This window comes from Phoenix dactylifera, unplaced genomic scaffold, assembly GCF_009389715.1.
Source record: "Phoenix dactylifera cultivar Barhee BC4 unplaced genomic scaffold, palm_55x_up_171113_PBpolish2nd_filt_p 000097F, whole genome shotgun sequence".
Classification (NCBI taxonomy): domain Eukaryota; kingdom Viridiplantae; phylum Streptophyta; class Magnoliopsida; order Arecales; family Arecaceae; genus Phoenix; species Phoenix dactylifera.
Window position 1 is genome coordinate 632,210 of NW_024067681.1, and position 17,828 is coordinate 650,037.

General features: G+C 40.1%; 1 protein-coding gene across 4 annotated transcripts; it reads left to right on the forward strand.

The window, feature by feature from the left end:
* Positions 1-10,423: 10,423 nt before the first annotated feature.
* LOC103722335 (protein indeterminate-domain 5, chloroplastic-like) lies at positions 10,424-15,517 on the forward strand. 4 transcript variants are annotated; one of them, XM_017846471.3, is made up of 5 exons: positions 10,424-10,630; positions 10,760-10,810; positions 11,032-11,285; positions 12,092-12,488; positions 13,934-15,517. In XM_017846471.3, the coding sequence occupies exons 3-5, from the start codon at positions 11,120-11,122 to the stop codon at positions 15,165-15,167; spliced, it is 1,797 nt and encodes a 598-aa protein (XP_017701960.1). In that variant the 5' UTR covers positions 10,424-10,630; positions 10,760-10,810; positions 11,032-11,119; the 3' UTR covers positions 15,168-15,517. The 4 variants fall into 4 exon arrangements, with proteins under 4 accessions (XP_017701960.1, XP_008811075.1, XP_017701961.1 ...); XM_008812853.3 differs by having other exon boundaries at positions 11,049-11,285; XM_017846472.3 differs by lacking the exon at positions 10,760-10,810.
* The last annotated feature ends 2,311 nt before the right edge of the window (positions 15,518-17,828 follow it).

The window sequence follows — 17,828 nt, forward strand, 5'->3', positions numbered from 1 at the left end:
TATTAAGGGCATAATAGAAATTATACATAACTTTTTATTTGTTACTTTTCCATGGTCAACCAAACATGCCAAAAGTACTTTTCTAGGCATTCTCTTTCTAGAAATTTGTTTTCCAGGAATCATATTCCTAGGAGAAAAAATGCTTTCCGCGAACCAAACGAGCTCTTAAGGACTGCATCATGTTCCTCTGCCTCCTAATGATGGTTGATCGGTGAAAGAAATAAGTGTTCCTATACCCTTTCCTGATCCACTAGACTATGAACTTTTGCCACCAAAAGACCTCCTACTGCTGCAGAAGAGAGTAATGCGTAGCCAGCTTATGATGAAGATCAACCAATTCGGCCTCCAATAGCTTGCCTCAACTATCTTCCCTCCCCTGAGTGTCAGCAATGGAAGCTTCCACCTCATCTAGGCATCTGAAGATGTCGCCCACCACCTTTCGGTTCTATCTTTGTAACCTTCACTTGGTAAGCTCCATTTTGCGAGTAACCCTCTTCATGGCATTCCATCGCACCGGAGTTTTCTAGCCCCCCAGACAATATCCCAAGACTAGGGATACCACAGTCACATCTTCTCAAACTAGAAGGGGTTGTGGTGGCAGGAGCTAGACACAGTGCTGATCAAAAGAGGACAGTGATATGAAGCAATCCAGAGAAGGAAAACTCTAGTGTGGCATGAATAATTGTTGCACCATTGGAACCTCAGCCCTAAGAACCCAAGATCCACCAACTTATTTGCCACCAGAAAGTCACGAAACACCCTTCTTTCTACCTTATTAGTGTAGGCCTTGCCTCATCTCTTTTCTATGGGCCCTTGTATATACTCAAAGTTACAATCAACCAGGGTCAGGATCCCCTGTGTGACAAGGTTAGTCACCTCTCCCCAGAGAGTCCTCTGCACCCTGTAATTAGTGCTAGTATACACTTCCAACATAATCCAAGGAATTTCATTAGATTTTGAAATTACCATTACAATTTGCCAGGAGAAGTTGTGGAACACATCACAATAGCCACACCTTGCTTCCATAAAACAATGATGCCACCCGATAGACCTTGAGATTCAACTGCATAGGACTCTCAAGTGATAAAAAATGACGTTGTGCTTGGCAAAAGCTATCTCCAAAGAGCTGCATCTCACACGAGAAATAAATATCCGGGTCATGCACCTAGACCAATCTCCTGAATGAGGTTGTGAAGGAGGGCTTACCCACTTTCCTACAGTTCTACACAAGAATCTTCATTCTTCAACATTCAATAAACTAGGACCCTGCTCCTTGCCACACGGGGTCCCACTTCCTTGCTCTCCTAGCTAGGCCAACCCACATCCATCTCCCCTTCATGAATCACCACCCAACAAAGTCGCCTTGGCCCTCCTCACAGAAGTTTGTTGATCCCCCTTCTTAGTGGAAGGGAGCTGGTTCGGCTGACCACACATCGACTCACCACTAGCTATCAGCACCACTGCCTTAGCTGCGCCAGCTGCCAGCACCACTGCCTCCCCGGTTGAGCAAAGAACCGGCACCATCGGATCGGGATCAATTGGGCCATGACCACCAAAGAGAGCACGAGCCCAGTCAGCTCTGAAGATCAGAGCAGGCGAACCCCCCAGCGGTGTTAGAGAAGAACCGGAGTTTGCCGGAGTTGGAAGCACAGTCCCAGGGAAGATGTCGATGCTTGGACGAAGGGGGCGGTAGATGGCTCCCGGTCACTAGGGCCCTATCCATTCTCAGTGTTTGGCTCACTGCCTTGAGCACGTCAGGCCTGTCCCCTTGGGCTGTTTGGTTCGGGCCACCGGGGCGGCCCAAGTTCGCCGCACCGAGGCTCACTCGGGCCAACCCAGTCGCTGAGCTCCTTGTCCTCTTATTCGAATGGCTCAGGCCCGCATCCACCATTACTACCACTAGGTCGGGCTACATAGTGCCCGACCCAACTCTGCGCAAGTCATCCGCCGAGTCAACTAGCTCATTCAGTGGGTCGAAGCTCGACCTGGCTTGGCAGATTCCCTGAGTCGCCCTAGACCCAGTGCCCAAGTCAGCTCTCTCACCATCTTGCCGATCCTTCTAGGGTGATCGCTGCCATGCCACCTTCGCCAGCTTCTGCCACCCATCTGAGTCCGACGGCAAGTCGAGAAAGCTCAGATGGTTAGGGAGGATCGTGGCCGTGAGGACGACGATTCCATGTTTGGCTCAGCCATCTTCCTCGGCTATGGCGGTCCCATGATGGCTCACAGTGGTCACATCTTCTTGGCCACCAATCAAGAGCTGAAGATCGGCCTCCGGGCCATCTCATCGGAGCTGGAAACTGGGTCACCACCTCGCCCTGAGTCGCCACCCGTCTCTACCTCCTTGGGAGCTAGGGACTGCATCTGATCCTACACTTCCCCTTCCACCTCCAACATCGGGAACTTGTAAGCAACTTCAGCGTGCTCGATTTGCCCACACCTGTAGCAAAAATCAGGCTCATTTTAGTGGATCGGACTCCACCTCATACTGAGTCTTCCCTCGTTGGACCATGTCCCAGGCCACTCACTCTGCCAAAACTCAGCGGCCAAGGCTCCAAATGACCATCGCCTGGTTTTTCCAAGCCTTCTTTGAGGCTTCAATCTGCTCCTTCAATAGTTTGAGAACTGTTGTGAAGTTTCGTCGGAGGTTCTCCACCTCCTCCTTTGTGATCCGATGCGTAGCCCATCCCCTTGGCTTCACTCGGCCTCCCTTCTCCTCGCCTTGTGTCGGCGTTCTTCGGCTCGCACCGGCGGCTAAGCTGCCTACCGCTTTGCCCACTCTCTCAGCCATTACCGCAAACACTTAAAAATCGATTGTACACGAATATTGATGCAAAAGCTCACCCAAGCAAACTAGCTGTTTCATGAGTTCCCCCACATTATTGACCGGGTGCATGATCCAACCCCACCAGTGACCTTCAAGGTGCAGCTCCCTTTCTTTTTCACTCCCTTACAAAGTCTACGACTCGACTTTTTGAAAGTGGATATTTCCACACATGGAAGCCATGGATCTCTATCACCTTGACTTGGGGTAGGTTCAAATCCCTCAAGTCAGAAAAACGTGTTTTTGCTCATAGCTTGACTTAAATCTCATGATCCCTCGAATTCTTTGGAGTTTATTGGTGAAAAAGGGCCACTTAATAGTGACATACTTCGGCTTGTCGATGAAACCCATCAATGTTAGAATTTTGTGTGTCAAATGGATAACAAAGTGCAGCAGATGGCTCTTAAGTACATAATACTTCAAGATAAGTTAGACAACAAATAGCACTACTGATTGTGCTGCTGGCTTTTGGAGAAAAAGGCTTATCAAGTTTGCATTTGCTACGTCTTGATTCCTTTTTCTCCTGGGTAATCTTCAAATTACATGTAGAGGTAAATGAAACCTAGTTATGGACATAATTTTGCCTAGAGATAACTTGGCAGAATTAGAGGCGTATAACAATTAAAGCAGGACATCCGCATGGGCATCTTGCCTTGGTATCATGATAGAATGCCTGGTAGAGTAAGTTGGGTTGTCACCAGGAAGTCCTTGCATGGGAAAGATTTTTCCTTTGTAATCACTTCTAAGTCAGTGGTAGCAGACTTGACTATGGTATCAGACTTGACTCGTGCCCCGTCATAATTACAAGATATACCAACATGATTATCATTTATGATGCATTCCAAAGTTGAATTTGAATTTCAAGCATCAGCCATTGAAGATAGACTTAATTTATGCAAGCATGAAATATGCCAATAGAATACTATGTTTGGTGCATTTCAAATTTGAGTTTGAATTTCAAACACTAGCCATGGAATCTTTTTTTCTCAATTTTGGATAAGCAAAATTATCATTTCTATTGTATTTAAAATTTATAATTTATACCCAAATCGGTTGGGTCAAACAGTCCATCTGTATTCGATCTTATGCACGTATGTGTCTATAAATACAATATAATACAATAATGACAAAGGCGACTACTATTTTTATTCTCAATTTTTTTTTTCTCCAAAATTTTCTTTTCTTTCTGCACACACCTAACTTTCACTTCATAGAGAATAAAAAGCCCTTGTTTCTTAGAACTCTCGAGGATTTCGTCCATACCACCCACAAATGGCCGAGAATATCTCTAGAATTAGAGCACAATTGGCTGACATTTTGGAAAGGAGGGAACCATTTGCATCCTTACATTGAGGTCCGTTTCATGCATGGCGGAACTAAAAGTATCTCTTGTAGCGATACCACTATAAAAGAAGGAACAATAACTAAATTAATTTCTCTCGTGTATGTGTACATACACACGCAGGACCATCCCTACATTTTTTTTTTTTTTTGATAAAAATATCTGTGTACGTTTCCAATGCTTGTAGGTTTAGAATGCTCAAGAAGTATATGGATCCAAACATTATTGGAGTATCTTCTTCATTTAATTAAGGATACTTATATACCAAATCTTAGTTTAAACTGGCCATGTTTTGACTTAAATAGAAAACAACGAGAATGGAGTTAAAACTTTTGCAGAAGAGAAAAATAAGAGAAAAAAAAGAGAGAAAAAAAATTTATTTCTCTGTTATATCATATTGGGCACATTTTGGGGTTATATATATTTGTATACATACTTCATACAAAAAAAAATAATATGGGCAAATATAAAATAATGCTAATAACGAAAAATAATACTTGCTGATATACGTTGTTATGTGATTCCTAAAATCATTCTAACAAGATCATGCTAACAAAAAAAAAATAATACTGATCAATACAAGATCACGTTAATAAAAAATAATATTAAATGATAAAAAAAATATAGATTGATATAGGTTGTTACGTGATCTCCGATTGGCAACCACTTTATTCCACTAAATGATGGCATTTTCTGTGATGGTTCACACATCACTTCCTCGAGTGGAATGACTCACACCCATCATTTCTCTCGATTAAGAACAGTACATCATGTGACTTCTAGAAATTTGAGCACCTGACACATATAGAGATAAATAGCTTTCTAAACATGTAACCTTTTGTAGTTTACGGCCCGGAGCTTCCTATACATGAAAGCACCACTGAAGGAGGGGAATCTCATGCTAAGAGGAGCTGATATTAGAAATCTAGTAACGTATGCAAACAACATGCCCCTATATAGAAACTCCAGTGGGAATGAATGTTTTGGATAAAACTTTTGCTTGCGTTATGTTTCTCCACAAGTGAAGCTTTAAGCCACGGTCTATACACGGAATTCTTCTTTCCCAATATTAATTACTTTTAACTATCACTGTCTGTGGACTGCATTAAAAATTTTCAGCTCATTTGGTAGTCAAAGAGTCCATGATCAAGACGGCATGTGGAATTCCCTGACGGCTCGAGTTTGTCTTTCTTGGCTGCAGGCTTCATGGAATTCAGAGCAACGATACGGGTGCTTTTGGACCTGGGGAGCTGTCTGGTACGTAACTCTGGCTGTGAATGGTGCGTTCTGGGCAGTCGAGGCCCCCAAGTAGCATCTATGGTTTGTACGTAGAAGCACATCAAGCGGCCACGAATATAATATAACTAAGACAGCGTAGGGCATCTCTCAAAAGTCAGAAACCCGGCCGAGCTTTTGTTGACAAAGAGTTTGTTTTTCCGGTCTTTTGTTAATATTATTAAATTTTTATATTAACAGATCATGGAGAAATTCAGCTTTTACTTTAGGAGACAAGGTGGAACCCATGTTTTTCTTTTTCTATATATGTTACCAAAAATTCTGTAATATAAACATGCATGTAGCCTTATATTTTCGTTTCTGAGAAATATTTCTTTCTTTACTTTAGACGTACAATATTTCCAGCATTTTCTTTCTTTCTCTTCTTTCGTGTTTAGCTCTCAATAGTTCTTCTTCTATACGTGCATCTTTTAATTCATTTTAAGAAAAATTTACAAGTCGATAATAATCAAATAGAAAAAGTAAAGAGGGATGCACTCAAGTATTTTAGAAATGCCAATCTGTTCTTGATAATTTTGAATATGATAATAAATTAAAGATTATTGAGATGTGTTGCCGATGTCCTGAAATGATATATTCTTGGTCCATTAGATTTAATTTCATGAACTTTATTAGGCTTGGGGATGGGGCTTTACCTCTTGTTTGAAGGAACAATTCATTTGACGTTGAATGGATCTTGAATGACGAATAAACTTTTAAGGTCTTACAAGTGCTATATATTGATGTGTCTTGTTTTTCAGGTTATAGGCTTGACTAATTTATTTTGAGATCTACTTTACATATACGTATTTCTATTGATGATGATATTAAACTCATGTATTTATAATTTATAAATTAAAGTAATTAACCTAATTTGTAGTATCTTAAGAAAAAATGAAATCAATTTAAATACTTTGAAAGAAGCCTCCCTTGCATATTTTGAAGCATAAATAAGGTAATTCTTTTTCTCATAAAGCTAATTCTTAATGGATCAATAATTAGGTGCTGACGACTATTACTTTATTTTGCTTAATCTAAAGTGATTATTGCATAAATTTATGCAATATATGCTTGGGCATACTAATTAAGATCCTAAACTAAGTGATGTACATTTGTACAATTTAAATATAAAAACCCACTCAAAAAAAAAGAAAACAAAAACCTTAGCATCATGTTTATTGTGTACTTGTAATGCATTTGAGGATGATTCTAGCTCTGATGGAAAACGCACTTTCAAGTTTCTATTCGTTACCAAATAAGTTATTATGTAATTCAACAAAACCAATTAACTATTTTATCTATGCTAGCTTTTAACCTACTTAATTATTATAGTATAAATCTCGACCACATAGCCTCTTTGACTTAGTTAATGAATTAACCCAACCCAGAATATCATTTCATGAAACATTGGTGAATTGATCAAAGCAATTAAGATAGGTTCTTCCCATCCATCTTCAGTACCAAAATCATGAATGATCAAGATATGACTGTAATGAAAGAAATACATAGTGATATTGAATTTCACCTTTGCAATCATGGAGAGAGGACAATTTGCTCATTTTATTATTCCTTCGTCCAGTACTGATTTTGGAGTTTTAGAATGAACTCATAAATAATTCAATCAACCAACTAAACAACATGTATTAATATTTTCCTAATTATATTATCTGAACATCCAATACAAAATTTTTAGCTATCATACCAAATGATATAGGATCTTATCCCACTTTCAATAGGGTTTAAGAGGTTAGGGGTATTTAGGGTTGGGTTGCCCTGGTTGTGCTTGTTCTATCAAAAAAAAAAAAAGTTCATGACAAATTCTTGAAGTTTGAAAGAACAATAATCATTCAACTTCCCTTCTGTGCTTAGCTAGTTGTGAGTTAGAAACTTATTTTGAATTTCATGGTTTGTAGAAACAAGAAATTAAAGTTATTGGTTAAGAAATCTTTGAATCTTAGTTAAGATCCAATTATTTATAATCACTACAACTTGAATATGTTAGGTTCTGATTAAAAAATACATGCCTTATCCCTCAACTTCTGCATGATTTTGCTCAAACAAGATTGCCAAATGCTTATCATGAAAAATCCCTGTTCCAACCCCCAAGTAGTCTCTTCTGTATTCCAAGATTGAATCATTTAGTTAAATGCCATGTCATAAGAAATATATATACTTTGTCTCCATCTCCAAATTTTATTTGTTATTACTGTTTGGAATAAATAATCTGCTTAGATTTTAATAGCCTTTTTAACATGCAGTCATAGTTTCTGTTTGCACATCAAAGAATTCTTTTATTTACTTAATGTTTCTTCTAATGAACTCCTAATCTATTCTTCCATGAACATTATAAGAGTGTTGCAATTTTTTCCTATCAAAAAAATTTGAGATCTTGTTTTCCTATGTTCTCTCATGGGCCCTAGCTTAATAATTAGTGCAGACTAAGGAAAATTGGCTTATTTGCAGACAAAGCATTAACAAGTGTAAGATGCTAAGAAAAATTTGAATATAGAGTCAAAAATTATTGCCTTCTAATAGATAGACTTTTAGTCCACTTTTCACCCAAAGGTAGTTCTAGAAGAGAACAACAAGATTTTAATTTCATTCAGAATACATCAAAAAATTGATGTGATAGACAATAAATTTGGTTATAAATTTATCTTCCAACAATGAGCTTTCCAAATATCAAAGGCCCAGCATTGCATTAATCATAAGAATAGTCAACAAGTTCTACTAAAGAATAAATTGAGTGTGACGGAGGTGAAAATATTAAATGGATGTATGGTAAAACTAAAAAGGATAGATTAGGAATTAAATATATTATAAGAGTTACATGAGTTGCAAAAATTAAGGACAAAGTGATAAAAAATAAATTAAGATTATATAGATACATACAACGAAGATTTGAGAAAGCTGCTCTAAAAACAAGCACTTCAGTTTGTGTCGAATATTGTAAGAAACTAAGAGCAAAATCTAAAGTAACATGTATGGAGGTTATGAAGAAAGATATGGAGAAACTTAGAATGATACTAGATATAGTCCTAGATACAATCCAGATAGGTGGGAAAAGGCTAGATTGTTATGTAATGATGAGTCAATAAAATTTACCAGATTGTGTGCATTCAATTAACACACCATTTATTAGTGTATTCTCCATTTTGTTTATTCATATCGACAAACAAGCTAGCTTGTCTAGTAGGCACGCATCCAAGTACATTTCAATGTTGTAAGCTATGCCTGAAGCAAATTCCTTCTTGATAATTTTATGCGCTAATTTTGGTATCTTGGTATGAATTATGTGTTTTATACATGTGAACTGCAGTTGTATTTTTGCAGAAAAGATTAGAGGATGTGAATGTATTTTTGGCACTCCGAGTTATTTTATTTTTCGATTTTATTGGGTGTATCCATACTCGTCAGGTATGATCCACCTGCCTTAGCATCCAAAAAAAAAAGGACTTGCATGTGCTCCCGTGTGAAAGAGGGCTGTAGTCCTTATCAAGAAGAATATCAAGGGAAAGAAATATTTCAAGGTCAAAAAGGTTTTCTAGTATTACTGGCAGCATGAAAAATTGCATGCAGATAGTTACTATTGGAACTAGATTATCTCTGCGGAACTGCACATTGCATGATTGAAAAAGTGCATGTGAGTCATGCAGAGATTAAATCCATGTGGAAGTCTAAGTGCTAATCATATATAGGATCTAAGATCTCCAGTTAGCAAGCTGAATTGTGATGCCCTAACTGACAGTACTTGAGTTATATATAGTAACATCCTAATCTATGAGCACCATCAGATTCATGACATTATTAAAACATATTCTTAACAATGAGTTTACATTCTAATTAAATTGGACTAGGAAGATCAGTAATTTATTATATTCTTTAAAATGCAAATAAATGAAACTATGGTATTCTCAAACAAAGCAAGCCAAACTAAGCATGTAAGAGAAAAGATGGTACAATGTGTAAACATTCATTTTGAAATTTTTTCCTAACCAAATTTTGCGTAAACTCTGCATTCATCCATGGTCCTACCCCTGTGAACCTATCATGTGCAAGGTGGTTTCAATGTGTCTCCACCATACTTGCTATCCAGAGATATATATCATAATTATCTCATTTTGGAAAAAGCTTGCATTGAGAAGAAGAAGAGGGTTTAAAGTTCTCAAACCTCCGACAAAGATATCAGGACGGATAGGTCCTAACCACGAAAGTGGTGAGGTCGCTTAAACGCATGCATGCACATAGATAGGAAGCTATGTGTTTCTGTTTTGCGTTGCACGACTTTATGACCACATACCAGCAGTTCACTAAAACCTCATCAGTTAGCCAGTAATAATTACTTTGCAGCATTAAAGCATCATCATTAGATTGGTATTATCATCTTATTTTAATCTTGCATAATAAAAAGGAATAATAACACAATTTACAGCAAAGACATTAAATTCTTGTGAGTTAAAAGTTGTTTGGCAGAAGCTTTTCCAAACTTCCACTTTGTATGCGACGAACACCAGAATATGTACTGAACTACTGATATTTCCCCTGTTATTAAACAACAAAAGTACAAAAGCAGCAAATAATGAAAACAGGAATTTTAGGGAGAAGAGAACAATGAGTTAGGAGTGCGACCACGACTACAAAAGGTAGCGGCAATCTACCCCACGTAATTAATCTCACTGCACTCTGGAGAATGTTAATGGGTTACCAATCTATTTATATATATATATCTCATTGTAATTAGTGGGTCTAACAGTCTTCCATTTTTACAAAGCGTCCAGGTGGGCATTGATGTGAAAAGGTTACGAGAGGGGAAGGCCTACAGGTCGGTGGACCCAATCCTTAGCCGCATGACGACACGCTTTGCCTGAGGGAGACCTCCATGAACAGAACACCTCTCTCTCTCTCTCTCTCTCTCTCTCTCTCTCTCTCTCTCTCTCTCTCTCTCTCTCTCCATTTTATATAATATATATACTATGGTTTTTTTTATTTGTGGAGCAAAGGGGTGAGGAAGAGGGAAAAAAATTAGGTACTGCAACTGTGTGGAAGAATGAGGGAATGAAAAGTATGACAAGGAAATGGAAGAAATAAAACAAGATCTAGCCTCCCCACTACACCTCCACTGCTTCAATTCTTATAGCAAGGAGTAGCAGAAGATAGAGGAGGAAAATCTCGAAGAGGTCACTGAATTGGTTTGTATTTTTGTTATTGCCCCTTATCTTTTTTTGTTCTTTCTCTCTGTTTCTTCTTTCTCCTTTTACTAGTTTTGAGTGCAACAGTTTGTTCGGATTTCCAGCTTCTTTGTTCTTTTGTTATTCTAGGAAGAAACCGCAGGAGGGGCAGACTTTGGAGGCTTTTGGAGGTGTAGTCTGGTGGGTGTCTCAGATCAATACTCTTGTGCTAGGAATTTGGGGTCTTCTCCCTTTCTTCTCCTTCCTTGTTTCCTTCCTTGTCTTTTAGATTTACAGAAGGGGAAAGTGCGGGCAGATAGATATATAGATAGATGGAACAAAACAAGGGGAGCTCATGGTTGCATGTTGGGTTGTGAGAATTTTTATTTTAGTTTGATTTGGACGAGTCGTGATCTTACCAGAAATCAAAAAAGAGCAGGTGCTGAGGACGAAGAAACAGGAGGAAACGCATCATCAGGAAGCTTTGTTGCTTTGGGCTCGAGATAAGAGATGGCATCGACTTCATCGACGGTACCCTTCTATGGATCAATCAGAGAAGAGGACGAGCACAACCAGATGAAGCAGCAGCAGTCAGCCTCCACACCGACCTCTTCGACTGCAGCTCCACAGACCACTGCCCCGGTGAAGAAGAAGAGGAACCTTCCAGGAAATCCAAGCAAGTATCTACACACTCACAGGCATAAACATGATGATTCAAACATACAGATCTTTAGTTGCATGTCGAAAAGCCTATATCCCTTTCAATTTATATCCAGATTCTTAGAAACCTAATCTGGAAAATAGATCCAACTTTCATCTGATTTGTTGCTAGGGCTTTCTTTCCAAATCTTTGCTTTTCTTTTCTTTTTTTCTTCTTCTTTTTTAATTCTTGCTTATGTAACTTTCGGAAACACTAATTCATTTGGTTGGTGGATTGGTCTTTTTCCAGATAAGATGAATTGAGTTCTTCTGTTTCTCCATATTGCATATTCACCAATTAAATGGCTTGGGCTTTCTGAGGGCTGTATGGAAAATGATTTCTTCATCTCTCTTCCATTTTCTTCACCTTTCGTCAATTTGAATCTAAACTAAATGAATAGGAATTTATCAAAATTTCATGATGTGTATTTATTTCTTCACCTTTCAATTCCTTTCTTCTCTCTTGCTACTAATCCAAAAAATAAATAATTTATTCTGACTTCATATTCCTTAGATTTTGTCCATTCAAAATTAATTGCTTCCTTCTTCTTCCAGCCTGTCAACAATCATTTTAACTAATGGTTGCCAATCCAATTACCAAACTATGTTATAATTCTATAGTTTCTTCACAAGTCTCCGCTTTTATTAGTTCTCCACTGGCTAAACTAAACAATTAATCAACCGGTAAATTGCATAGCTAAATTGTGATGAATAATAAAACCAATCGGTAGATTAAATTAATGAAGCATTCCAAAATACTCATGATGAAGAGCATGTGAGCAGATCCGGACGCGGAAGTTATAGCTTTATCACCCAAGACACTGATGGCTACAAACCGGTTCATCTGCGAGGTCTGCAACAAGGGTTTCCAGCGGGAGCAAAACCTTCAGCTCCACCGCCGCGGCCACAACCTGCCATGGAAGCTGCGGCAGAAGACCACCAAGGAGGTGCAGCGCCGGGTTTACGTGTGCCCCGAGTCAACATGCGTCCACCATGACCCCTCCCGCGCCCTCGGCGACCTCACCGGCATCAAGAAGCACTTCTGCCGCAAGCATGGCGAGAAGAAGTGGAAGTGCGACAAGTGCTCCAAGCGCTACGCCGTGCAGTCCGACTTGAAGGCCCACTCCAAGACCTGCGGCACCCGCGAGTACCGCTGCGATTGCGGCACCCTCTTCTCCAGGTAGTACTTCTCGCCCCACTTCGTCTCATTCCCTTCACATAACACAATCCATCATACGGACATCATTCTCACATATCGTCATAGATTTCTGTACATTTATATGTATTCCGGTCAGCTAGCTCCCTGCTGGTTTTGGTGATGATTAGGGTTTTCTTTCCCAGCTTTCCTTTCTTCTTTTCTGCTATTATTATTACTATTGTTTAAAGTTCTAGGGTTAGGGTTAAGAGAGAGAGAGAGAGAGAGGAGGGGGGGTAGGGTGGTATCCTGCTTGGAGAGGAGCGGTGGGTGCATGAAAACAGATGGCAGCGAGGAACTGCAGCCATGTGAAATTGTCTAAAGAGCAGCCGTGGTCATAGAGGTTTCAAGTGAAAAGGCTTTCGTCTTTCTCCTCGGAAACAACGCGCCTTTCTGCTATCTTTCTCTCTCCTGTTCACGTGCTGGCTTGGAGGTTTGTTCTCTTGTGGTTTGGCTAGATGCACGCAGGGCCTTGGTCTTCTCCGGTCCACCTTCTCGTGAAAACGTTAAGGTCGGAGCTTGGAAAGAGAACCCCACTTCTCTCTCTGGTCCCCTTCACTCCGCCCCCCTCTATCTCTCTCTCATGCACGCGCATCATCAGTGTGAGTTGCATCTGATTTTATTGATGTCAGGAGGAATTTGTTATAAAAGAGGGGTTATCCGAGAGGGGAGTTGGGCATTTAATGATGGTACTGAAAATGGGAGTAGCTTTTATGGTTTTAACAAAATTCTTTCGTTGGAAAGCATGAAGGGTTCGTATGATTTGGAATTTTTTGACGGAGGGGAAGATAGAAGTGGATGTTACTGGCAAGATGATGCTCGCAAGAATTCCATACTTGCATTAATTGAAGAGTGTGTCCTTCAGGAATATTAGTGTCCGTGAAATGAGCTTTTACTTGGACGACTGTCCTTTTTCAATTTCAAGGGGAATTTTCTTCTATCTCCTCTCTTTTTTTTTTTTAGCTAAAGCCTATCTCCTCTTGATGCACTATAGTTTCTTGGGGAAGTGGGACTCCCTTGATATCCATTAGTTCTATTTCTAGCCTTATGGTGAAAGGTGAAACGTCTATCCTTGGATATTTTCTCCGTTAGGGGGCATGAGTTAAATTGGTTGTTGCGCTTGTTTACTGTGTTCCTTTCCTCAAGCGACCTTCTCAGTTTCTGGACATTAATTCCTTTCTGCAATCCCTTCAGTAACGTACGTCTCAAAAAAGAGTATAAGAGTAACAAGCTTTGGGGGCATAAAATTGTATAACTGTACTTCAAGTAGTAATTATAATTATTCTAGATAAAAAAAAAAAAAGTAAGTTCTTAGATTTATTTTTTTTCAAGCATTTGGTTAGCCATGTGGAATTCTTGCAGTCACCTATGTACTATGTACTGAAGTGAAACTGATTAAGCTCATCCATTTCTACTTTTAACTCCTGCAGGCGCGACAGCTTCATCACTCACAGAGCTTTCTGCGATGCTCTAGCACAGGAAAGTGCGAGGATTCCGACCGGACTGAGCACTATTGGAAGCCACTTATTTGGGAACAGTAGCATGGCTTTGGGTCTGTCTCAAGAAAATTCTCAAATTACTTCACTACAAGACCAGAGCCACCAATCCTCTAACATCCTTCGGCTCGGTGGAGGCAGCGGCAGTGGATCCCATTTCGACCCCCTCATCTCATCTTCAAACCCTTCGCCCTTCCGTCCACCTCAGCCTCCTCCCTCCTCTGCATTTTTCCTTGGTGGTGGCTCGAACCAAGACTTCGATGAAGAAACACGATCCCACCATTCCTTGCTCCAAAACAAGCCCTTCCATGGGCTGATGCAACTCCCTGATCTGCAAAGTCGAACCACTGCCTCTTCATCTGCCGCCGCAGCCAATCTCTTCAACCTCAACTTCTTCTCCAACAGCAGCAGCACAAGCAGCATTAACACCAGCAACATCACTAGCAACCAGAACAACCACTTAATGATTTCTGATCAATTTAGCAGTGGAAATGGGAGTACTGAATCGACCACCCTTTTCTCAGGAAATTTTATGAGCGATCACATGGCTGCTGGCATGCCTTCTCTCTTTAACACCTCAATGCGAAATGAATCCTCCCTTCCTCAGATGTCTGCGACCGCATTGCTTCAGAAGGCTGCTCAAATGGGTTCGACAACAAGTGGCGGGTCCTCCCTGCTTCAAGGCTTCAGTAGCGCTTCACCTTCTGGTGCAAAGAACACAAGTTTCCAGGCTATCTTTGGTGGTGGCAGCAATGGTAGTGGAGATGTCTTGAGATTTCAAATGGAGAATGAAACCCGTCTCCAACATCTAATGAACTCTCTGGCAAATGGGAATGCTGGTCTGTTTGGTGGCTCCGGAGGGGTGGCAGCATTTGGTGGGAATTGCACCACTGGTGGGCATGAACAAGAAGCTGGTGGATTTGGTGGGTTCAATTCAGGCCTGTGTAACATGGACGAAGCCAGGTTTCAGCACAACATTTCATCAGCTGGGAGCCTTGGAGGTTCCGACAGGCTAACTCGAGACTTCCTCGGGGTCGGTAATATGGTGAGGAGCATGGGGGGTGGGGTTTCCCAGAGAGAACAGCACCATGGCATCGACATGAGCTCCATGGATCCCGAAATGAAGTCTGGTTCCTCTAGCCAATCCTTCGACGGTGGAACCCTGTAATAATCGAGGGGAAAGAAACATCGAAGACCCAAGGGAAGAAGAGAAAGAACGAAGACTCAATGGAAGAAGAGAGAGAAGAATGTAGGTATGTAGCTCAACCTTGTGAAATGGTTGGTGAAGCTGTTGCAGTTGCTCTTTTTATTTTTTAGTTACTAGGATATGGATACTTGAATGTTGGCTAAGGGGTTACGTCTCTCGTTTCATTTACTTTCTAGCATTAGATCTCACTTACAGATACCGAAAACTGGATATATTTTCTGTTTCCTTTTCTTTTTCCTTTCAACTTCTCTTTCAGGCTATGTTTGTTAAGAAAGAAACATGACGCAAATAAATTGTCTGGTTATATAATATACAAACACTCTATGCATGAGACGATGCTTCTCCACCCGTCTCGGTGCAGTCATGCACTACGTTTTGGTTAGTTCCTTCATCCTTACGTCCTCTCACTCTTGCAATGCGTATTCATTGACATCTATTACTGTGTTTCCCTCTTCCTCTCGGTGGGTGAAGAGTGTGGCTTGCGTGTTTACGTGCAGTGTGTAGATTAGAGTGAGATGGAGAGAGAAGGAAGACAACGGTTTGGTATCTATCTCTTTCTTTCAACGTGAGGGAATGTTTAAGTTTCAACTCTTAAATTCTACTGTGAGCTGACTTTGGATTTGGACGTAACCAAAACCTACCACTTTTCAAGGCCTACTAGTTAATTTCCACACTCAAAACTCCCTCTACCATGCGTTGGAATAGGTTGATATTTCCTCCCCTTAACACATTCATGACACTTTGACCAACTTGACCAAACCAACCCCACCACCCAACGCACCTTCTGTTGTCTTTCTTGTCTCACTGTTTTATCTTCTTTGACCCTATCTTACCTTTACCTCCCTAAACTGCACTAGCCCTTCTCCGCAACGAATGCGAGTTTTCCCAAGTCTTTAACATTTCGTTCTCGTGCCTTTGATTTCCAAGACCTCCTTGTATTATTCCTGATGTCTTTTTCTTGATTGAAAGGCTAATGTTGTTCTGATATTTGTCTCAAAGATGAGTATCACGGATCTACGGCCGTCTCTTTTTATATAATTATCCTTGATATTCTTGTCATTTTACTACCATCTTTTTCCTATGCCCCTCCCTCTCCTACCGTCTCACTAGTCTCAATCATTGCTCCATAGATTATTCTCTCTCTCTCTCTCGCACACACACGTACACTTTTTTATCTGGTGTAGCACTGAAAAAAAAAAAATGCAAGACCCTAAAGAATATGTGAGTCTGTTGGTTCACGAGAAGAACAGCGGATGGAATAACTTTGAAGTAAATAGCAATTGCCATACTTGCCTGCAACCTATGTAGCATCTGTGCATATAACCTACAAAATGAGAGACGTGCATGCGCCTCTTTCTTTATAATTTTCCAAACTAACGCCAATGAAATATAGTAATTTCACATGCACCCTGAATTAAAGTACTTTACGTGGTGTTAGATCTATTTATCTTTTTGTGTAACAAAATTAGGGTGCGATGCTGCATTCTTGTCATGTGAATGACCAGGATATATTCTTTCCTCGAACTGCCTGACAAGTAGGAACAAACCAGGGTGTCGTGAAGGTTATTATATTGTTATTATAATTCTAGCTAAAAAAAGACATCACTCAACATATAGGAAGATATATGCAAGAGGTTCGGCTTGTATCTTTTGCGCGGAAGAGTGACTGGTCTTCTTTCATGACGTCAACCATTGGATCATGTAACGACCACTTCAAGATCTGTGAAGGTAGATGAAAGAAAAGTGCACAGTGTTTTGAGATATGTGCGAGGTAAGATCTAGTTATAGGGGTAAGATCAATCATTCTTTGCGCAAAAGTTACAACCCGAGCACTCTGCAACAAACATGTGAGGCTTGTCTTTCGACATGTTTTCATACCATTGTGGCATTCTATGATTTGGAAGCACAATATTATAATGTACACTGCTATTATACTAATTAATACCAGGACACTGGCACATTCTAAGACACTAATTTTGCTGGACAAGCACAAGCATTGTAAACTAATGCTAGTCATAGATTCTTTTAAACTAGATCCCGAGCTAAAATTTATTGAGCTTTGGTTGCGCTTACAAATGTAGAACACATGGGTTTTGTTTCTAGCTTTGTCTCAAATGGTATGGCCGATATTATGTGATCTTTCTTGGACGAGAAAATCAAGATATTCTATCATGGGTATTATTTTAGGTGGAAGAAATACTCTGGATTTTGATGGACCAAATGCGGCATATGCAAGACTGACAAATGTGCCCACAAGTCACATGCATGGAGCCATGCTGATGGCTAAATATTTGGGTTCTATCATGTCAACAGGAGCACTTAGCTGATTTGTTCCATTTATTTTTCAGTTCCTATACGTATTATCTCCATCGAGGTAGAATGAGATAAAGATGTTGGAACAATGTAAGAGGTACAACTATCGAGGTCAGATGATTCCTTACGTACGAGTTCTGCAACGAATTGAAGACAAGAAATATTCCTTTTCTCTGACGGAGTTGATGGGAGGAACTTTGCCCAATAGATGCCAACGTCCATCTAGTAATGCAGATCAAAGTAGTCCGATTTGATGGAATTATGCGAGGCCTGTTGGCTAGAATTTGTATTAACATTCCACCATAGTTT

Excerpts from the sequence above, each read along its gene's own strand:
- LOC103722335 (XM_017846471.3), top strand. The coding sequence starts at position 11,120 with ATGGCATCGACTTCATCGACGGTACCCTTCTATGGATCAATCAGAGAA. Across the intron at positions 11,286-12,091 it reads GAACCTTCCAGGAAATCCAA|ATCCGGACGCGGAAGTTATA; the intron begins GCAAGTATCTAC and ends GCATGTGAGCAG. Across the intron at positions 12,489-13,933 it reads TGCGGCACCCTCTTCTCCAG|GCGCGACAGCTTCATCACTC; the intron begins GTAGTACTTCTC and ends TAACTCCTGCAG.